General features: G+C 40.6%; 1 protein-coding gene across 1 annotated transcript; it reads left to right on the forward strand.

Annotated features, from left to right (window-relative positions):
* The first annotated feature begins 3211 nt into the window (after positions 1-3211).
* ptdss2 (phosphatidylserine synthase 2) lies at positions 3212-22155 on the forward strand. The gene is made up of 13 exons (XM_047033909.1): positions 3212-3823; positions 4295-4652; positions 6871-6972; positions 9522-9604; positions 12434-12501; positions 12964-13098; positions 14788-14838; positions 15020-15133; positions 15549-15667; positions 16089-16203; positions 16649-16794; positions 17914-18099; positions 20965-22155. Exons 2-13 carry the CDS (start codon positions 4408-4410, stop codon positions 21119-21121), a joined length of 1521 nt encoding a protein of 506 aa, XP_046889865.1. The 5' UTR covers positions 3212-3823; positions 4295-4407; the 3' UTR covers positions 21122-22155.
* Positions 22156-24152: the final 1997 nt, after the last annotated feature.

Below are 24152 nucleotides of genomic sequence, written 5' to 3' on the forward strand. Positions count from 1 at the left end.
CCTTCTCTTGAAGGTGGAGAGACAGTCTGTGTCTCTGATGGAGGTGGGGAGGTGATTCCACCACTGGGGGGCCAGGCAGGAGAAGAGCTTGTGTTGGGACCGGGCGGTCTTGAGCGGTGGGACCACCAGGCGGTTGCCTGAAGAGGACCGTAGGTGGCGGGTGGGGGTGTAAGGCTGCAGGAGAGACTTGATGTAGTCGGGTGCGTTCTGAATCCTCTGAAGAGAAATACATATCCAATGGCAGATTTTTACCTCTGAAAATCCCTTTTATTTAATAATTTGAAAGCCAACTGTAAGTAGAATTGGACAATATGGGACTTGTGAGTTGTGCCTGTGTTGTTTCAAAAGAGACAATTTTGTTTGTTGAACAAGAGCACAACCTACTGGTGTGAAAATATTATTGGAGATACAGTAATAGAACGTTCAAAATACCACTTGTTATATATAATTGTTACAGACATTTATAGGCCTATTTATTTTTCTTGTATGTGACCTGCTGATCTAAACGTCAAATGTGGCACTGCACATCCTTAGGTCCTGATCAAGACTCCTGCTGACTGGCAACCTGTGCCCAGTTCTGAAGATAATTTTGATCTGCACATTCCTGGAATAATTAGGTTTATAAAGGGCACACAAGGGACACATAGTCTAACCCTAAAAGGATCATTAAAAAAGAACAGATACAAGCATAATTTTGGGGAGGGTTTGAAATACAATATTTTACTTCAAAAGCATTTGGACAGTATTTATGGTTATTTTGCCTCTGTACTGCTAGAGTTTCATTCACATGGTTATGGTTTATTACTTAAAAAATTAAGATTTGGGTCAGACCACCAGGTAACTAAGTATAAAAGTATAAAAGAAAAGTATAACCAGGAATTCCAATGTAGGCCATATATTAACATATGAAAATAATTGTTACATAGCAGATTATCTTCAAACATGATTTTAACACATATGCCAACCATTTAAGTTATTAGACTTTACATTTAGTCATTTAGCAGACGCTCTTATCCAGAGCGACTTACAGTAAGTACAGGGACATTCCCCCGAGGCAAGTAGGGTGAAATGCCTTGCCCATGGACACAACGTCATTTGGCCCAGCAGAGAATTGATCCAGCAACCTTCTGAATACTATCCGACTCCCTCACCGCTCAGCCATCTGACTCCACTTCGTCATTGGAATGCTCAATACTTGGTCCCATGAAGTGATAATGTCAGCGTCTTGCAACATTGTTTGACAAGAACAAATGTTGATTGCTCAAAAAAGAACTAAATGGCACATGGTAGCACAATTTGCAAATCCCACATGGGGAGTGACCTTTGAGTCTACAACTCACTATCACAAATTTAACATCTCACAAGGGTAAAGGTGTTTTTGTTGGTCAGATTTTTTTTTGAACATTGGAGGTATTTTCCATGATTTGTCTAAGAGATTGCTGAGAATATATTCTAGGCAAACGTTAATTTGAAGCAATAATTTACACTTTAGGCTAAGAAATGGACAGTTGGTGACAGATTTTAATCTGGAAATTGCATTTGCTTGTATTTTACAACTAACCCAAAAAATAGTTAAGTTTATTGATTGATTGAAGTACTCTAATTAGCTTCCCACAAGTTGAGCACACTGTATATAGGGAGTCAGGTGGCTGAGCGGTGGAGAATCGGGCTAGTAATCAGAAGGTCGCCAATTCGATTCCCGGCTGAGCCAAATGACGTTGTGTCCTTGGGCAAGGCACTTCACCCTACTTGCCTCGGGGGGGAATGTCCCTGTACTTACTGTAAGTCGCTCTGGATAAGAGCGTCCGCTAAATGACTAAATGTAAATGTATATATAATTTGCAGATGTGCGTTAATATTTGGGGGATTTTTCAAATTCCTTATAAAATGATTAATGGGACTTTTTGTCTAGGAACAGGGGCATAGATTTGTTTTCAAATGTGGGTGGGACAGCAGAGTATAAGGCAGTTAAATATGAATGTGTTTGGGTAGAGGGGGCAGGGGCAGGGGCGGGGGCAGATTAGCCATTTTCAAAATGAAACCTACGCCCCTGGTTAGGAATCATGATAAAACAAACTGATGGGTTTTTGGACTACACAGTTATGATACTCCTTATCTCCTCTTGATCACTAGTAAGGCTTTTTTTGTTTGTTGGTGCACAGTGGTGCATTGCCACCACTGTGTTAGCAGCATCACAGGCACCAGCAAAGACCTATGGCATCACAGGCAATGCACTAGTTGATCTACTTGAAGACGTTTGGACATTTGTGCAGACAAAATTACCTCGCTAAAAGTTTCACAAATGCTCATCTGTCCCTTATTGCACACAGCCTTACTGGACTCTTTTACTTCATATTTTATTGTACAGTAGGCTATTGTTAGTATTTTGTTGTAAATTTTGTACATTTAATTTTTAAGGACTGCAAACACTTTTTCTTTTAAATATTCTTATATGTTTACTGTATTCACCTTCCCACCAAAGTAAATTCCATCACTTTATTCCTTAGATATGTGTTAACTACTTGGCGATTGAGCTTTATTCTGATTATGATCAATATTATTATTTCCAACATTCTCCTATTTGGCTAGGGTTGTGCCAAAAAGTGAATTTCTATCAAAAACTGTTTCCCCTCCCTGGTAATAACTTCTATTTTTACTGGTATAAAAGGACTAAAACAACACATAAACATTGAAAACAATTTAGTATGACAAGGAGTCAGATGGCTGAGCGCTGAGCGGTGAGGGAGTCGGGCTAGTAATCAGAAGGTTGCTGGGTCGATTCCCCGCCGTGCCACATGACGTTGTGTCCTTGGGCAAGGCACTTCACCCTACCTGCCTCGGGGAGAATGTCCCTGTACTTACTGTAAGTCGCTCTGGATAAGAGCGTCTGCTAAATGACTAAATGTAAATGTAGTATCGCCAAAAATCCACGGAAATGACAGATTTCGCAACAAACACTGTCAACATTCCACCTGCTTTTGTTTGAGGGTGCGGATTCTGTTTTTTAAAAGACTAAAGCAAAGCTTTGGCTACACCTACGATTAATAATCTGTACAATTTCAGGCCTAATGTAGTTTTAAAAGACGCTATTTGGGAATAGAAGTTTTTAAATAGATTTTTTTTAGTTGCTCAACAGCAATATCCGTCGCATTGTATGATGTGGGCATGGCATGTCCGCTTATCTCCTTGGTAGTAGGTTTCCTTAACTCTTCGCCTACCCTCGTTTATTTAAAATATGTACTTTTCTTAGTTTAAGGATATTTATGGGGAGGGTGTGATTCAGGGCAATAGGGAAAATCACGTTGACGCTTTCAAATTAACCTTGTGTTTTACGCTGATTTACCGGAAGTGACGACTTGTTGTTACATGTTCATCACTAGTCAAAATGATTTTTGTGATGCATTATTCACTGTCGTCTCGTAAATTGCCTGGTTTCCAGATGAGAACTAATTTGTTCAACTCTGCAAAATAAAGGGGTAGTGAATGTGGTTGCGCCTAGAAACCTTTTTGGCGAACTACGTTGTTTTACGTTTGTGAAAAGTGCTACTCCCGCCAGATTAGCTAATATCCAGGCGAACGCATGTGTTTGCATCAAGCTATAATGCCGCGATAGCCGGGCAGTTAGCTGGTGAGCTAGATACTAATACCAGACAGCGAGCTGTTTGTCAGTCAGTCATCTGCTATCATTGCTGTGTTGTGGTTTCTTGAATGCATGTTACCAGTAATGTAGAACAGTGAAAGTACATTATGACAGTTATATGTCAGATTTTGTTTAGCTAATCATTCGCTTTGCCGGAATGTGAAGGCTGATTGAACACAATTGGTAAGTTTTATTTTTGTTTTGGATATTTAAACATGGCTGGCAACGTTCAATTGTGGAAACAGATGCATAATCTTTTGCTAAAGCTACTTGCTGACTACGTAGCTAAATGAGACATTTGCAAATCATTGTAGATGGCATTATATTGACATTGGAGGTGTTGATTTTACATGTTAAACAAGGTAGACCGACTGTTTTACAAGGTCAACTGAACTGGTGAATATGAACACCTAATCTGTACACAAAGGTTGCCAGAGCTAGACAGAGTAGATGTCGTTACTTGAAACGTTAAGTAATACGGTAACATTTTAATGTTACTGGATTTTGCGGGTTGCGCGATTTGATTGATTTGTTTGTGCATGGCCATCTCACTGAGGTGGGTGGCAAGACCCGCACGAGGCATGTGACTAAAACACCAACCCTGATAACTAGCTAATTTGGTTGGTCTAAAGTCTGTTTTGTATTTTCTGTCAGAACCTGTCGTGAATGCTAACAGTCACAGGGGTGGATTACACGCAGTATAAGAAGACAAGAATAACGTCAGATTATAGTCGAGCATTTTAATACCGAGGCAGTCGGTAAACAGAATGACCAAGCCCGAGTTGAAGAGGAGCGGCATGGCCCTGCTTACTGTTAAATCCAGCTCTGCCGCGGAAGATCAGGTCCACAATGGGTCAGCCGACACACCGGTATCTGGCAGTTCTCAAGGCCACACACTTGGACCGTCCACGCCGACTAAATCAAAGTCAGGCAAACAAATCTCCCGGGAAAGCCTTTCCAGACGAACAACAGAATGTGAAGTGTTTGACGATGGAACCAATACTTTTTTCTGGTGAGTTATCTTTCGCGATGTTTGTGTTTTGGATTATTGCTCATGCAATGCATAAGAGTAGTGTTGAGTACTACTTGGACTATTACTAGTGAACCTAGTAATAGTCTAATAACAACATGCATATAGGATCATATTGCCTTTACATTACATGTATTAGAGCTTCTACTCATTCATCACTAGCTATTTGGAAGACCCATGACTTGTTAACAGGCTAATGTCTCCTCCCATGATCAAGTTTAAAGTTTAATTGCGATTTGAAACAAATACAGGTACATTGAAATCCTTTTGCACTACTCCTATTGACAATTCTTAGCGCCTATTTAAATCTATAAATAATACTTTAAATCATAAATGCACTACTACATTTATCAGGGTGGGGCGTAGGACCATACTCGATGGGTGACATTGTTTCTGATGGGACTTAGGAGCTCTTTCAATAAGATCTTGCGACACTTGCCAGAATGTGTGTGTGTGTGTGGACCAAGCAGTGTAGGCTACTGTAAGTAAAAAATAGGAATTCTAAGAAATGGCATACAGAAAGACATGACTATAGTCAAAGTGAATAGTAAAGAATGCAGTTATACATCTGGATGTGTATTTCTATATTTACTGAATTTTCGAATTTGCAGTTGGCATAGTTAATCTCATGAATGTTTCCAAAAGTAATCAATGTGTCCTATTGACAAACCCAGGTTGGTTTAAAGTCTGGACTACTAGACTCATGCATATTGATTCGATAAACATTCAATGAACGTTTGTTACCAAAAGTTTCTCAGTGCCTTAGAAAATGAAACTCTTAGGGAGGTATTTTAATGCTTATACTGTCATTTCTATAAAGGTTGATGCCTCGGCTGTGGTAATTAGGTAGGTTGCGCTGAAGAAGAATGTTCAGAGTGGTTTTTACTTCTCTTTGGGGGTTCTTAGGGTGGTGTTCTCTCCCAGGTGATCCTTCTTGTTGTCAAGCAGGAGTGGTTCCAGTGGCACTCCCCTGGCTCCTGCCCAACAGGTTAAAAAACAAGTGAGACAGGGAGGAATGAAAACACAGCGACATGCCCTCACAATGACTCAGTCACAAGCACTGTTGGCCCGTGGTGGCAGTGGACCAGGGTCTCCTCTGTCGGCTCTTGGCTGCCAACAACACCGTCTCTTCTGTTATTCTACATAAGCTGGCTCTCTTGACTAGTTCAGCCAGACCACATAGCTGAATGCTGAGTTTGGCCCTGCAGTCTGTCCTCACTTTTCCTTAATTTTTTACATATTTTTCCTCTTTCCCTCCCATGATTCTAATCCTGAACATTCTTTTCCATGTTAGTCTCGCACCCTCTCTTTAATGCCTTCCCATTTACCATTCTAATTGGTTAATGATGGGCAATTGTGATGTATAACTGCTATTGAGTGGCACACCTAGGAAACATGTATTTGATGGATAAATATAAACATTGGACAAAGGCAAAGTGGCCAAAATCGGGAGTAGTTAATGAGCTCTGGAATAGCAGTGGTCTCTCTGCGGTATTGCGACACTGATGTTGTCTTCTATAAAGTTAGACTCAATTCATCAAAATCTAAACTGTGGGTCAATTGTACATGTATTACTTTTCTAGAAAGTAGACCAGAAGCCTTATAACTTAATCTGTAGCACTAACATACAATGGGTTCTGAATGTCAGAGACCGCATTGGACATTTAATGGGGGAATTGAAGACTGAGAGCCAAGCTTTCTGTGACATCACAAGTAGCTCTTTGGAACATGGTCAAATCATGCTGGGATCATTAGGTTTTACACACAGACTTGTGGAGTCCACCCACACCAGCTCAATGGCACACTCATTACTGCTGAAAAGGGACATACGACAGATTAACAAATTCAGAAATTCTTGTAAAACTTTCAAAGATTAAACTTTTCACTCAAACTGATAAGATGATGTAATCATTTGTAATGCAAAACATAGGATTCAATTTGAAACAAATGCAAAATATAAGTATTTCTACCATAAAACAAGTGATAATATGGAATTGCATCTGTGTATACCTTTGTCTTTGTCTCGATGGTGCATATATTCCCCCACCAAGGAAAGTATGTCCATATAATTTACAATTGTCCTGTCAAAACAACTGTATGTCACAACATTGCAACTTTGGTGATGTCACAAAGGGTACATTTGTTTCCTACTGTGTGACCGGTCATTTGATTGCTGTTCTCTATTTCTGTCTCATTGCAGGAGAGCACACACTGTTACCGTACTGTTCATTCTCACTTGCGCACTGGTCTATGTTACGCTTTTGGAGGAGACCCCGCAGGACACTGCATATAACACTAAAAGGTCGGCCATTTTGTCTTCTTGTCACAGTGTCTTAACACTGCTTCATTGTTGTTTGGGGCAGACTAGCCATGTGCTGTATTGGAGCGCACCAGCCCTTATGACTCACTGTCATTACCATTAATATGACTTTCATTACTGTGTGGAGGTTCATGCTGTGTCATAAGGGATGCTGTCACAATCATACTACAATGCCAGGAATCTCTATCTGTCTCTGTGTGTATGTTTTCAAAGTTTTTATGGCATGAACCAAGGATATGCAGTGCCAAAAGTTATGTTGTTTGAAAAGATTTTCTCGTTATGTTGTTTGAAAAGAGTTTGTGACAAATAAATAAGCTGAGAAATATGACCGTGTTGCACCAAGGGATGTAGACACAGATCTCGCAACGCGAACCGCTCACTCATTCAGCATCCTCCTTAGTTTCAGCTTGTCAGTTTGAAAATGCTGCTCAATTTTAACGCGGGTACAGTTCTGGTCATCCAAACATTCGCACGTGACATTGAATGGTGTTGAAATGCGGTAGGTGCGGTTCGCATATCAGCAACACACATCTCTTAAAAAAACTCATTAATGACAAGCAGAACCTGCAAAAGATTGCTTTAAGCGAAAAGTAGAAAAGGCCACTGGACTCCACCTCCCAGGAATCAAATGAGCAAAAACTCAAATTAAGCCAACAACAAATCAGTTGTAACTGACATGTTAATCACTGGCTGCATCACGGGCATGGGCACTGTACTTTAATACTATAATTACACTAATCTGTGTGTGTGGATCTGTGTGTCACAGATTCAACAAACCAACATGTTAACTATGTGCTGTAGCATGGGCACTGCACCAGTATCATTAAATGCTGGTTAGATGTTACATGGTAAATATTCTATGAAGGTAAGAAGTAGACTTTCATACATAGCAAAGCATTTAGTCAGGTTTTTGTCATTCAGGGAATGAGAAACTGTTCCAGTGAATGAAAGTTAAACAGAAATGATCAAAGAAGCCAGAATTTACCCTAAAGTTTAGTATAGGGAAAATACCTGAATTATGCCTTGTTACTTGCATGTTTATCATATTTCTGACAAATTCTTGTTTTTAACCTTATTAAATCAAGATCACCACGAAGGGTTGTTTAGAAAATCAAAAGTATTCCGTGTGGGAACACCATAGACCTATACTAAACGGACCCAGTGTGGCATTGTAAATGCCTTTCTACTAATGCTTTCAACTTTGTGCAGTTCACAATTTCTGTTTGACCAGTCACTTTAACTGTCTTATTCCTATTCTAGCTATTGGAACACTAACTTGTCAGCAGATCTTAAAGCTATGCACATTTTCTAGAATGTAGTATGCAAAGCACTTTATTATTGGCCAAGACATGCAGACAAAAGTTAATGTTATGCCCTGTAAGCAGAGAACGTGGTGGCATATTCCCCAAGACAGGAAGTCTGCGTGTGCACTCAAATATAGAGCAGAACAGGAATAGCCAGTGTGGTGACCAATGTGTGGGGGTGGGCAAGGCTGTCTTCCAGTCATTAACAGGATTTGTTGTAGTCAGCCCAGCTTGCCAGGCTTAAGGCTAAAGCTAGAACTTCTTCCTTTCTGGGTCATAGTTAGACCTACATAAACATCCACACGAAACTTCAAATCACGTACAGAAACTCACACAGAGTATGTCACGGTGCCTAATTTTGATATCAAATTAAGGGATACGATTCCTAATAACAATAAAAAAGATTGGCCTGCATATAAGCATCAGAACTGTTTTGACTTCAAATAACTAAACATTACACCTTTGTGTTCATTACACCTTTGTTTTCATTTATGTACACAACAACTGGCAATAAAAAAATTGATACATTGTTACTGCTATTTAGTAACAGTTAACAGACCAACAGCATCACAGGAACTATAAATATATGACACTACTTCAGATGTTTACAGAGCCTTAAACGTCGCAAATACAGCCGAGTGCAGTAGATTAGCCCCAGCGATGCGGATTGCATTCTATTGAAACAAATAGACTAGAAATGTTAAGAAAAATGAATATATCGTGAGACCGTTATCGTCCGTGCTTCAAATTATACCGTGATATACATTCTAGGCCACAACGCCCAGTCCTAGGCCACAACGCCCAGTCCTATGTGTCTCACCAACATCATGATCATGACTGCATCATGTGCCCTAGTTATATCAATTCCATAGGCTCTGGTCTCAGAGTCCAGCCAGCAGGTTAGGGCTGCGCCGACGAGCCTTATGTCAATGAGTGTTTAGACGTTACCGCAACAAAGTCCACCTCCCTTGCTTTCATTCCTATAGTATCCTGACTAGTTTTTACTTCAAAGTTGCCCATCGGTTGCATCAATAATTATAATATCATTGATTTGACCTGTAGAGTTTTGTTTAAATAACAATGCTATGGATGAAATGCAGTCAGTTGTATATAACAATATATTCCTGCGTGCCTTTCATGTCTTACTTGTTTGTCTCGAATACCAATACCGCTTCCTCTATTTATCCTGTTAACTTAACCTGTTTTTTTTTGCATGCGCTCTTCCAGAGGGATTGTGGCTAGTATCTTGGTGTTTCTCTGCTTTGGTGTGACACAAGCCAAAGATGGCCCATTTACCAGACCACATCCAGGTAAGACAAGTATGCCAGCAAAATACAATGTTAATTTAATAGTCTACCAAATCTTTTCAGGTAATGTGGGAACTTAAGACTTAAAAATACTAGACTTTTAACTAATCCACCAGCATTCATTGAGGAAAGCCCCAAGAAGTTGAGTAAAGGTCTACAATTAAATAGGCATCTCGTTTTCCTCTGACTTTTAACTTGATTTAGTGGAGAGACTGACTTGCTTCTCTCAGTCCAATGATGGTGGTTAATGTTCCAGCTAAGGTGAGGCATTGATGACTGGTGTTATGGGCCCTATGAAATGCACATGTAATGCACTGTGTTCATTGACACAGTGAACTCTATCCAACGCTTGGCATTGTGCTTGGTGATGTAAGGCTTGTGTGCAGCTGCTTGGCACAGTGTTTGTGCTGACGTTGATGCCAAAGGGGGTTTGGAACTCTGCAGTTATTGAGTTAGCAGAGCGTCGGCAACTTCGGCCTCAGCACTCGGCGACCCCAAGCTGTAACTTTACGTGGTTGCTGTGGTTCTTAAACATTTGCAATAATACCACTTACAGGTGATCATAAAATATACAAAATGTCTCAAACTGACTTGTTGCAATGGTGGCATTCTGTCCCAATACCCCCGCTTTTAGTCTTTGAGCTCTTTAAAAACACCCAATCTTTCACAAATGTTTGTAAAGGCAAACTGCATTGCCAGGTGCTTGAATTCATTCACCTGTGGCAATGGGACTGAAGGAAAAACCAGTGATTTAGGAGGTGTGTACTTTAGTCCATACAGTGTGTATATTCTCACTAAGGTCTAGGCCTATATCTCAGTAACGTTGAACTTGCAATGCTAACACAAAAAGCAATCACACCGGGCATTTTCCATTTCCCATGTCACCTTGGGTACATTTGGGGTAGACCTCCACAGATTTAGCAACAGAAGTCGAATCCAGTTCTGGGAGTTTCAGAAGGAGTGTCTGAAGCGTAAAGGCATTTGTAACATTGACATAATTGCGCAACCTTGGTGCAAGACCTCCGGAGCATGACAGTGTGTCAACAGAAAAACATGCTTTCTGACTCCTTAAACCTGCCAATCTGATTCTGGGTCTCTTTTCTTTGCTCATTCAAGAAACGCAGTTTTAATTAATGTAAAGAAATCCAGATAAGCACTTTTATTAGTTCTAACCTTACCATTTACTGAACAAATCAAAACAAAAAAGTGTGTATATATATACTGAATAATTTATGTTAAGCATATTAATAATGAGTACAGAAATTTCTCATTTGTTGGCATGTAATTGTGCAGCTTTTTAATATTCGCATATAAAATATTGAGCCGTTTTCTTTTTAATCCAGTAATTGTATTTTTGGTGTTAAAACTATACCTTAACAATTGTAACTTTCCTGTGTGTCTGTTATATGCCACCTTTTAATGTTTATTACAATATGTGAGTTTGATTAAGTCTGATTAAAATCCGACAAGATAACTTTGGAACTACTGGTCCCTTATGTCCTGTGGGGGACATAAGGGACCAGTAACCAACCTTAACCTTGTGTGATGGAGTTATCTTAGCATGACAGTATAGGCAACCTCATTAGCGCAAGTGGAAACTTTGCTGGATCGAAACACTTTGAATCTGTGTAGTTGATCCAGTTGATCAAGCTAAAGAGGCCAGCAGATGAGCAGACATTTTGTTCAGCAGCTCACTCTAGTGGCTGTTTATCAATATCACAAAATGTGTTGTGTGTTGTGTTCATCCCGTTTAGTAAAGGATCCAGACCAGGTCTGGACTGGGACTGAAAAACGGCCCGGGACTTTGAAACGCAGACCGGCCCACGACCGTGTATTATTATTATTATTATTATATTTTGCATTATGCAGCGGACGTTTGACCGTCTGTTCGTGATCTCCCGACTCCCGACGGCCAGTCCGACCCTGATTAACTGTGCTTTGCTAGAGTCATGCCGAAGTGGACAGTATAAAACACAACAACAAAAAAACGGATGAAAAAAACAAAACAACTTCAACCATGCCACCACACATCCTTGGGCCCTGACATGGATTTAATATACAGCATGTGTGATTGTTGACTTCATTCCTCCTTATTTGAGAATTCTGGTTCTGTAGTGCGCAGCATAAGTACAACAATTATGATACTCAATTAATCAAATGAATAATTGACTGATCAATTTATGTGAACATTGCTTTGATTAATTCAAAACACTAAGTTATTCCAAATTGGTAATACTAACACAAAGCAGATTATCTTTTTTTTCTTTCTTTTTTTACTACAGTGCACGATAAGCAGGTATTATTTGACGTATTTTGATGGGACCTGTTTTCATATTAATAAATTATAAATAAAAAGACACAACACAAATAGCTTTAACAACAGACCAGTCTGTAGTAATTATCTACCTCCATACCCACTCTCAGTTGCATCTGTTGTAGTATCTTGTCCTGCTGTTGAGTACCTTTCACACTTGGCTCAGATATGTTTTTGGTGTTCTCCTGTTGTCATGGTGCTGACACTGTTTATTCAGATTTCATTAATGGGAAGAACTCCCATACTATTAATGATTTGATTGAACCGTTTTGTCGCCATCTTTCAAGCCATATATATATATATATATATATGTATATATATATTTTATTATTTTAATACAGTGATGTAGCAGTGTTACAGAGCTGCGACTAATCGATAATTACATTTGTTACTTATTATTTTTATCAAATTTTATAGATTTCATAAATTTCTTGCTGCAGCCCTAGCTAAAATGTGAATCTTGGGTTTTATCTCCGTCTCTGTCACTCATGTCCTAATTTTTCTGTCTTTCTTTTCAGCATACTGGCGATTCTGGCTTTGTGTCACCGTTGTCTACGAGCTTTTCCTTATCTTCATTCTGTTCCAGGTCTGTGTTACTTTTTAGAATAGCATCGCAGAATGTGGGGATCACACTTTGAGTAAAGAATATTTAATACATTTATTAACGTGAAGATAATGGATATTATAACGTAAGATATTAATAAAGTTATATAAAGTAAGACTTGATTTACCAATTTGGATTAACATATGCCGATGGTAAATAATTAAATCTCTGATAGCAGTTAGCTGGACAAAAACATTATTTGCTCCTTAACCCTTTCACGCATAGCGTCACACCAGTGTGACAGAAACACATCTTTAGAACGTCTATTTTAGAACAGTACTCAACAATGAAACCGACTTATTAAGTGAACTTTTTTCTCTTGACGGTATATGTTTGATGAATAAATGTTTAGGATAAAAAAATCGTAGAAACACTGCTATTCAAGAAATACTTTGCACAAAAAAGAACTGCTCTATAATTTGTATATGTGTGTGATTCTGTCAGACTCTACACGATGGTCGTCAGTTCATGAAGTACATCGACCCTAAACTTGGCGTAGCCCTTCCAGAAAGGGCCTATGGTGGGAACTGTCTCCTCTATGACCCTGGGAACACTACCGACCCCTTCCACAATGTCTGGGTAGGTGCTGTCACAAGTCTCTTTTCAACACTATTCAGTGAATACTAAATCTATTTAATGAGTTCAAGAGATTCATTGAATGCTTTCAATTTAGAGGGATGGCAATTTAATTCATAGACCTTAAATATTGTAATTGATTAAACTACAATATCGTGGGGTTCCCTGGTGACTCACAAGCACATGGGCTAAGGTCAGAGTGCGAATTATACAATGACAATTGGGTGGGTCAACTTCTTCTCCAGGGCGTGTATCAACCGCCCCGACCTGTTGTTTTGACCTCTTTTGGGGGGGTCCAAGTCTTAATTAGGAGGGTCAGACCCTGGCTGAGGTTTGAATCTGTCCCAGGCCCTTTGCTGCATTTTTTCATTCCTTTGCTACCCATCTCTCGCTGCCCTGCCTTCACTGTCTACCTTGAACTGTACTTTCCAATAAAGCATGAAAATGGTCCTAAGACATTCCATCGCTTAAACTAGTTTTGTAATTGTGATGGCTTTTGGAAATGATCGTCTAGGAGCATGCTTTCCTAATTGGGTCCATCAACATGTTTTATTAGTAAGTTACAACGGCTAACTTTTGATGAAGCCTACTGTGTCTGGTCTCAATATAAAAGACAAATGATCAGAACGTGCATCCATAATCGTGCTAGGTCAGACTGGCAGAATGTCCTCCTTTTTCAATCTTCCAGTCTCCCCAAATCTGTCTGACTTAAAATACTTCACCCATAGCAGGCTTCCCCATGGGAACCTGTGGCCAAGTTTGGAGTCGGAGTCTCAACTGAGGGGGCCGTGTGGCCTTGAGTGCCTACAACTTCAACAACAACCCTGCTCCAGATATTAGCCTATTTAGCTATAAAAAGACTTTGTTCTGACTGAGTCATTATAGTTGTCAGTCCTCCTGCTTTTTATCCTCTTGAAAACTGAAGGTTTATCAAAAAAAATGTTTAGGTCCTCTGTTTCTCGGGCAAAGGTTTTGTTTATTTTGGGATTTGAACATTGTTTATGTATTACGGACCCCTGTGCTCACACCAACAGCAAGTGTCGTACGCTCCTTAGCTTGCAACCACTTTGTGCGCGCTTTGCTAACGTAGATTTGAGGAAGTGGGCTACAATGATGTAAGATATTTGACAACACTCCCTAAAATGATATACTAAAGTATTATCTTTATTTGTGCAGTTGTAGGATTGTATTCTTGCTGCTGAATATTTCGTTTTTGAGGGATCATGAACAGTGTGATCTTGCTTCAAACATTACCGTTTCAGCATGGATTACTGTGTAGCATTCGCAATCACTATCCATGCAACTATCCATGCAACTATCCATGCAACTATCCATGCACCACGACAACAGTGTTTCGCCTCCATGTCGGCCATAGGAACTAAAATGCTAATAGGATCCAAAGTTTTAGAAAACGTTTCACAGCCCAAAAAATAGGAACACATCTGCTCTCTGGCCGTCACTTGACCGTGTCACTTCCCCATTCGCATTAAGTTAAACTTTGTCGCTAGGAGACTTGTCACTAGGACACTTGTCTCGCCTAGTCGCTCAGTGTAGCCCAGCGACCATTGAAATGAAGTGTCCGGTCACTTGTCACTGCTAGTGTGAGTGCTGTGTGTAATTACTATAAAATAATAGAACCACTCCCTGTTCCCTTCACCCTTTTTTACCACGGTAAAACCTTTCTTTGAACAGGACAAGTTGGACGGCTTCGTACCTGCTCACTTCCTCGGCTGGTATATAAAGGTGAGTTTATTTGTGCAAATTTAGGCTGCACTGTGTACTGCCAATGTACCGTACCATAGCCATTTGTAAATAATGACTTCATCCAGATTATCTATGCATAATACTATCAGACTAGCAATTATTACCTGTAGTAGAGAAGGAAAGGAAGGATGGGTCTGAATCCTTACATCTCCCTCCTCAGACGCTGATGATCCGGGACTGGTGGATGTGCATGATCATTAGTGTCATGTTTGAGTTCCTAGAATACAGCTTGGAGCACCAGTTACCCAACTTCTCAGAGTGCTGGTGGGATCATGTAAGTACCAAACACTCACCGTGGCATCTTACTGAGGTTGTTGCTCTTGAATTATTCTAGTATTTAGGTTTTGGTATTTACATTCCATTTGAACTCTATCTTGGTAAAGAACATTTTATGTGCTTAGGTATTATGGATGTGTTGATTTCTAAACAATTCAAATTGCTAAGTAAAAGAAATGTGATGTCAGATTAAAGTCTCTTTCTCGCTGTGGATGTTCATAGAAGGAGTGTCTAATATTATGGTTATTGTTTTTTTTTATACTGCGTTTATGTTGCAGTGGCTAGTAAACATTATTACTCTCGTCCCTAATTGATAATTCACATTGCTTTCCATCTCTCTGTCTCTTCTTGCCCCTGTTTTCTCCTTCTTGTTCCATCCTTCTCCAACCCTGTCTCGGTCCTCCTTCCCTCAGTGGATAATGGACGTGATAGTGTGCAATGGCCTGGGCATCTACTGTGGAATGAAGACCCTGGGTTGGCTCTCCATGAAACCATACCAGTGGCAAGGACTGTGGAATATCCCAACATACAAGTATGTGTGCCGCTAAACTCAGCCCATCGATGGACCACATAGAGTACTACAGTCAATGTTCTATTTTACCCCCTAACAAGATGCAATCTTCGATTATGTTTACGAATCAGGCAGTGGCTATACAAAGATTGCTACATGTCTGAAAATAGTCTCGATTGGGAAATCATTTATGAAGATTTTGAACAACTGTAGATGAATTTACAATGTCGAGTATTAGTTTATTGTCTTCTGGAAGGAAATGATGCTCTTACGCCTCCTTGTAATGAATAGACGGTTGTATCTACTCCGAATGAGATGTTTATATGAGGGCTTCATTCAAAATGGCCTTTCATCGTGTTCTAAATGGAACATTAGGTTGCATGTTTACGATGTTCAAGTTGGATGCTGGGTAACAATTTCTAAACAATTTGGTGCTCACTAGGGGGAAGATCAAACGTATAGCCTTCCAGTTTACGCCCTACAGCTGGGTGAAGTTTGAGTGGAAGCCAGCTTCCAACCTCCGCCGCTGGCTGGCTGTCCTGGGAATCATCTTTATGGTGAGTTAAGCCCTGAATTTGACTATTTCAGTGTAAACAAATGGTATGATGGTAGAACATGTGTGTATATCACTACTTTGTAATGTCATTGGGTGTCTGTCACAGCAAATGAAGTGTTCACAGCAGTTTCAGTCAGTGTCAGCTCTAGAAGGCTGTTGGTGTGGCGGAACATGGACATCCCTCTAACAAGTAGCGGTAGAGCTGTTGACATGCAAAATCACAGTGGAATTGGTGAAAGGGTGTACGACTGGCATTGTCATAATGCATGAAAAGGTTTCCTGTGTTATCGACAATCCTTTTGGGACTCCCGAGTTCAAAAAGACAGATTGACATACATGCCGACATTCTATTCCATGTACCTAATTACTTGCCACTACTCTGTTAAAAACCAGTGGCAACCTTGTGGATTACAACATCCTTGTACCTCCTCTCCATCTGTGTTCAGTTCCTGCTGGCAGAACTCAACACGTTCTACCTGAAGTTTGTGTTGTGGATGCCCCCGGAGCACTACCTGGTGCTGCTGCGACTCGTGTTCTTTGTCAACGTGGGGGGCGTGGCCATGAGGGAGATCTACGACTTCATGGATGACCCGTGAGTACCACACTACGTGTGCGTGGAACTGTCGAATGTAGGGTTTGGTTATTGTGGGCATGTCTACAGTCTTTGGGCCCTATCTTGCACCCAGCGCAATTGACTTGGTCAACGACGCAAGTATCATTCCTAGTTTGCACTCGACGCAAAGGGGACTTTTCCCTCCACAGACGCACGTCGGTAAATTAGGGAATGACTTTTGCGCTCCCGGGGGAAAAACAATTCCGCCACTGACCAGGAAAAACGTAGTCTAAAGTCAATGGCGCGTTATTCAGATGCTATTTTAAGGGCGCAAGCTTGGTCTGTGCTGCTGGCGAGGCCAGGGTCTTCTTTCTGCGAAGCTACGTTACATTGTTTTGATTTATGGCATGTTACATTTCTTCAATGATTATAAAAAGATTTTCATGAGAAATCTCTAGGTACGTGAACTTGATTTTATAACAATTGTGGCAATGTCCTCCCACGCCTGTTTAACCTAAGCTAACTTGGGTGGGTTTCTTCTCCCATCTCCATCAGAATCAGAATTCGGTTTGCCGTGTAGCCTATGTTTCACAAACACGGAATTTGCTGTGGCAGGAAGGTGCAAACAATAAACATATACGGGTCTTAAATTAAGTTAAAAAAGTACAGTAGTTAAACTAAATCTAAGAACTAAACAATTAAAAAATATTACCATTTAAAAAATAATATACATATAAAATAAGAATGAGAATTTGAATGAGCAGCATGAACGGACAATTTAGTGCACTGAGAAAACTGCTCTGCCTTTCCGGCCAATCCGCCGTTATAACAGCAATCCGCCATGGAACAAGCGCTGCTCTTAAAGGGAATGTGAGATGACGCTCTGATTGGTTTATTGCACGTTAAACTCAAACCACACCCATTAGTAATGTAGCTACTTCGGACCAACCCATTTTAGATTTGCGCCAGACGCAAAGTCATTTATCCCGCCGGCAAAATGGCAACCGCGCCGGAGTCCCGCCCACAAAGTTACTTGCGCTTTGCGTTTTGATACTTGCGTTTCAGATCGTTAAAATAGGGCCCCTTGTTTGCATGTCAATGCGTTTTCATATTTGTCTGCCCATTCAATTCCTCCTAATATTCTATTCTCGCCCTCAGGAAGTTCCACAAAAAGCTCGGCCAGCAAGCTTGGCTGGTGGCAGCCATCACCGTGACGGAGTTCCTTATTGTGGTCAAATACGACCCGAACACCATCACCATGCCCATCCCCTTCATCGTCACCCAGTGCTGGTTCCTTGGGATCCTCCTCATCCTCACCTGGACGCTGTGGAGGTTCTTCATCCGGTAAGACTTGTACACACACACACACACACACACACACACACAAACAGTCAAAATATTTTAAGCAGGTGGTCCGGAAACAGAAACGCTTCGAATCTGGTTATCTGCACCTGGCATTTATATATTTTTTTTTTTTTACGTATCTATTTGATGAAATGTGTTTTTCACAATTGAACTGTCAGTATACGGTAAGTATTGTCACTGTCAAATTAATCCTTTCATATCTGCATTCATAAAAGGTGCATCCATGCCTCCTCTATCCCATTTAGTTGTTTATTTCTTTAATGGCTGATTCTGCTGTTATTTAGCTGCTGTCATCCCTTCCTTGTCATGGCCAGGTATAGTCCTGAATGTTAAAGCTTGTCTATCTTCTCCCCTCCCTCACCCCTGTTCTGCAAACCCCTTCCTTTGTGTTCAGCGGCAATGTTCATGTCCAGTGAGGTAGGTGTAGGAGCATGGGCCCTGGCCCAACCTCCTATTGTGAGTGCTCTGTCGTTGTAGTGGTTATCTTGGACTATCACTAGGGATGGGGATCCATACCCGGTTCTATAAGGACCTGCTTCCAAATTTCCCAAAACCCGAAGATCAATAAGGTCCGAGCTTATCGATACTGCTATCGAGACTAGTGGGTAATATAATGTAACTTTAACTTATGTAGGCCTATCGAGAGAAAAGAGTCATGTCATTTAAATAAAATGACTGGTGCACAAACATGCATCCATGGTCGAATACAATTTCTAAATTCAATTGAATTGCCTGCCAACCGCCTTTAAACTGATCAAAGAATTTATTTGCCTGACGCTCTACTTCGCTTAATTTCTCATTTTGTTGCTTGTTGAACGTACTAATTAATCGGTCACAGGCTTGGCTACATTTTAATCGTTGACAATAATAAGCTAATACAGGGCTTTACAGTGCAACTATTTCACCTGCATATGCCCCTAAAATAAGATACGTCTGCGAACCAGAATTTCTTTTTTACGAGCTGTGTGTGACTAAAGACTAGCCTCCCCCCTCCCCCACCCCGCTGCTGATCATTCAAGACGTAGCCACCGTGAGCATGGCTCAGTGGGCCGCTGAAGCAGCTCGTTAAATAAAAACAGAGACAGAAGAAAATAGGGATAAGAAAAGGAAGGTTTGGGTTTGGTTAGCGAGTCATTTAGCTACATCAGGGTCCTTTTGTTGAAACGTGTTTTCCACTTTTCATAAATTCGATGATCGTCAATGTCACTTTTCGTCAACCGACCAATCACAGTCATTTAGTTACTCATCCAGGTTGTGGATAGTTCATCTGTAGTGGAAATACATAGATTTAGCCAGAGCCAGGATCTATAGGGTATTATATATATATACTATATCCATTGTTCCAATATGTGCTCCTTTTAGCCAGCCTCCTCCTGAGAGCAACACGTTCCCCTCGTTTTATTATACATCTGTTTTATTTAAGTTATTGTTATATAAATAAATAAAATTTATCGATAAAGACTCGAATCGTTAAGCAGTCTCAAATGGTATCAATATCAATGAAGATGAACAATCCCCATCCCTAACTATCACTCCTCATGTCCTTGTTTTGCCTCAAAACAAATGAATCCCCGTCACAGAAAAGGATCCATGTTGCACTGACCAGGGGCGTGTTTCATGCATGCCTTTTCCAGTTTCTGCCTCGTTTTCTTGTTTCTAATGCCATTTCCAAGCCTTACTCTGGGTGATTATTCAAATCCAGTTGTTTTATGATCTATGGAGTTGAACCCTATGTTTGCGAGGAAGAGGTTTAGGGAACAGTTCACAGCAGTTTGACATCCATTAATTGTTAGGTGGAAATGTAGCAGATTCAGCACAGAGTTCAGAGGACAGTTATGTTCTCTATATTGTCATACCATAATTTTTGTGTAGTGTCACACCAATATGTCTGGCCGTTTAGTGTTCAGATAAAACCATCAGGATGGGCAATTATGGTACTGCTGATTGGTGGAAACATCTGGGAAATTGGACTCCATATTAGAAATGTACAGGACTCTTGTATCCTTTCTGCATAATCATATTGTCCCAGTCAACATAGACCTGAGCAATAGAAATTATCTAAGTCAAGTGATTTTTCTGCAGTGGAGGCTCAATAGCTTTGGGATTTAGGTTGGTTTAAATGTCATCTGGACAGCTCTAGCACATCATCAATGATACAAAATTGTACATTTGACATCCTTGTAGTATGAACCGATTGAGAACGTTGAATAAAAGCACACATTTACAGGTTAAAAAACACAAGCGGAGGCTATATTGATCCTCTGGGACAGGTGTTGAGCCTTTCTCTGCTACTTCTTTCCTCCATCAGGGAAGCGATGTTACGCTTCAAGCGGAACAACCTCAAACGTATCGTGTGAAACTGCTGTGCCAAACTGAGAACTTCCAGGTTGCAGTATTGTGTTGTCAGAGGGAGTCTTCTTTCCCCTCAACAGCAGTTACATTATGTGAACAGATGTAGCTCACGTCACCTCTACAGTCCATCAAAATGGGGACTCGACTTCCAGAACCACCCATCATTGTTTTGGGTCTTTTCATGATGTATCTCAAATTATTCACCTGCATCAATCAAAGCACCAACCCCCCTACCCCCAACCCCCATTGCCACCACACTCGCACACACACACACTCATACACTCGCTCTTCCTTTGCCACAAAGTGTTTCCATCATGGTGCAGAAGCATGCATCATGGTGTTGGATACTGTGTAATTGTACACAATTTCAAATGCTAACTTTTTCTCCTTTTCGTCTTTTGGCACACTTACCAATCCTACAGTGTTTGTGTGTGTGTCTCTTGGCTTTGAACCCTGTATTTCCCAACCTTGAAAGTGTTCTCCCTCCCTCAGGGACATCACGCTCCGTTACAAAGAGACCCGCCGTCGCAAACAGGAAGTCACTGGGGAGCGGGAGCCGCGACCCCATGGCAACGGTAGCACGGCAACTGCTACAGGTCGAAGCAAACTCAACGGCAGTTCTGAGTCTGTGCGACAAAGGAAGTCCTGAGTTTAAGGTGACGGGGATATTGGTCACCATGTTGGTAGGGGATGGGAGAAGGGACAAGGGACAGGGAAGGGACAGGGGAAAGAGAGTGGAGGTAGAACACCACATCAACACTGCACATGCACCTACTGATATGGGTGCCTTTGTATGTGTGAGTTGGTGGAATAGTTTTGTGCAAGTGTGTTCTCGTGCCTACCTGAACAGAGTCATTCCAATGCTGACTTTCTCCACTGTTAACGCTTGTCACAGAACCAAAAAAAATAAACATAAAGGCGGGATTTTTGTTTGGGGGTGGTAGCTAACTATCTCATACAACAGGGATTTACCTCATTCTTATTATTATTTTAGAAACACAAGCGGGGACCTATAGTGGGAGATGCCTTTTGTCGGCTAGCTGAGATATCCCCACATAAGGCTCGGTTCTTCATCAAAAGCTGTGCTGTCAATGTATCTAGCAGAAACTTGCCTAGCTAATGAATTAATTGTCTTTCAATACATGACCTGCTGTATTTATAGGCAGGGAAACAGATATTGGGTAAATAAGAGAGTTTTTGTAAATGGTCAAGTTGCGTTTTAATGTATTTGAGAACTCTATACATGTAGATAGGGAAAAAAATACTGCAAGTGTACACATGTTGTTCTACTTAACAAAAAATGTACAAATCTAGCATACATATTTGTAGTATGTTGCAATGCACGTGGTAGAGATTGAGGACAATCTCGCTCATACTATGCTTGGATCTGCTCTAAGAGAGCACCTTGAATCACAAATGGAAGAAATCTGAAACTGATTTGTCTTGGTTTTTGCAATTCAAACAAACACAGAAGTCACACGACACCTTTAACCAGATTTATTGGATCAAGTCAAACAAGTACAGGAATAATACAGTGAAATACTTAGACTAATAATTTGTCAATCTGTCAATCAACAACAGCCATATTTGGTTACAGACAGCCTTAAAAACACATGCTCCACATTGGCTCCGTATTTTGAATTTTGGTTCTTTATTAACACTTGCAAACGAAAAAGGGAAAAAGCACATTCCAAAGATGACAAAAAAGAGCAGCCTTTGCTCAGGGTTCAGTAGTGATTGTTGACTGGGTAGGTTCTGATTTGATTTGTGCACTCAATCTATTGCCGTATCGAGTCTTTGTGCATCTAAGTGGGATGGACTGTCTTTAGCTGGAGTTAAACTACTTTTCTGAATAGTTTCAAAAAGTCTGGTTTGACCAACTCCATGCTTAATGTCATATTATTGTGAAGGAAATCCAACAGCTGTACATGTTTAAATAGAAGAAGACTTGGCATTCAAATGCCAATGGTTTAAGACATGTTTAGCTGGATATAAAATAGGTAACAAACATAAACTTTTGCAATAAGCAATATGTTGAAGAGAAATTAATCACAGTTGATGTCTGCATAACAGTATATTTTCTTTCAAATCTGTTTTAATTTAAACTTAACCTTTTTTTCTCATGCCAGAAATTGACTTGAAACAATTACGACATATTTATCCAAATAACTCAAGCACATTCTCTCCCATTCTTAGAACGTTGATACGCTGTTTAACTAAAGTATCCATAGCAGTTGCCATTGTCCTGTTTTATCCTTTATTTTTGAGTCTCTCAAAGACATGTTTGAACTTTTATGATTTTAGTCATGTAGACCTTGGAGTTCAGTTAAATGTGTTCCAATCCGTGGAAATGATTTAAATTGGATGTTGTGGTAAGCTTAATTAATTTGCTAGACCCCTTCTGAATTAGTGAGGTGAGTCTCAGTTTGCCTATCGAGTCCATTGAATTGAATATAACCAAAACAGCAAACCAAGCCTGAGGTGTGGAGATGTGCGCAGTTCCAATGGGAGCCTCAGGAGGGCAGCGGATGTCATTATACTCTCCCCTCATAAAAGCCATTTTCTACTTTTGTTTGAATAAATGTGAATGGATGGTAAATTAAAACATAAAAAGCTGCTGTAGCACATGTTATTTTATAATGTTTACAATAAAATGTAATGAAAACCTGGAAACTTGTTTGGTGCTTTGAATTGATTCGAGAATTCTACTTTAAATGTGTTCTAGATTGTTCATATACATACACAAATGCATTCCAAATTTGTATTTTATATTTTTACTTTGATCCCAATTTGAATTTAGACAAGAACTATATTCTTACCTGTAACCCCACAATAACACAATTTTGACACAATTTCACAATCATACAAATGGTAAACATCACATTTTCATAAATTATTTTCCTTAATAAATGTAATGCTTTGAACTTGAGTTTTAATTCTGACCAATCAGGGTCTCCAAATTCTTGGTGTCTTATTAGCTGTAACCTGTTACCCCCTTCAAGCTGGTTACAACACTGCAATTCATTGAGTAACACTGCCTACTATGACTCTAACAGCAGTGAAATAATAAGTGTTAAAAAGCAATCCTTCCTGAGAAAATCAAGGATCGTGACCTTGACCAGACACTCCAGCAAGCTCTCCTTGGGCCGTATGGGGGCAGGGGGCAGGTGAAGTTGATGCGGAGCCAGCAGTGGTACTGGCCATGGCCTCAGCCTGTTCCCCTGAAACATGTTTCTCTGTGGCCTCACCCACTGAGTCAGGAGGAGACCGTAGCCGGGCAAAGGAAAGGGACCTCTTGGCCGACAGCCGAGGCTTGCAATGCTGTCCTCCCATGCTGGAAGAGAGACAGAATTTCTTTTGGAGCACTTCTTACCGTTTCGGGAGGGTTCTGAGCTCAGAGCACAACGCTGGCTTGTCCTGCCTCAGAGTCTGAATCAGCCGTCCCTCTGGCTGGGAGCAGCGTTCCTCCCTTGTACTTTCTTTGACAGCTTGACCATGGGCTGCCAGCAGTGGCAGTCATCCTCTTGGCAGTCATTGCCCGTTTCCTCCTGGCGTAGAAGATCGGGCCCAGGAAGATCCTCATCCTCAAACTCCGCCATGGTCTCCCTCTGCACCACCTGCAGATAAACGCCTTGACCATCTGAACCATGGGGTTGGGTTAGGGGTTGGGTTAGGGTTAG

This window comes from Hypomesus transpacificus, chromosome 14 (assembly GCF_021917145.1).
Source record: "Hypomesus transpacificus isolate Combined female chromosome 14, fHypTra1, whole genome shotgun sequence".
Taxonomy (NCBI): domain Eukaryota; kingdom Metazoa; phylum Chordata; class Actinopteri; order Osmeriformes; family Osmeridae; genus Hypomesus; species Hypomesus transpacificus.

Bases quoted from the DNA above. Each gene is read 5' to 3' on its own strand.
- ptdss2 (XM_047033909.1), top strand. From the start codon at position 4,408: ATGACCAAGCCCGAGTTGAAGAGGAGCGGCATGGCCCTGCTTACTGTT. The intron at 13,099-14,787 runs GTAGGTGCTGTC...TTCTTTGAACAG, and splicing joins ACCCCTTCCACAATGTCTGG to GACAAGTTGGACGGCTTCGT. The intron at 14,839-15,019 runs GTGAGTTTATTT...CTCCCTCCTCAG, and splicing joins TCCTCGGCTGGTATATAAAG to ACGCTGATGATCCGGGACTG.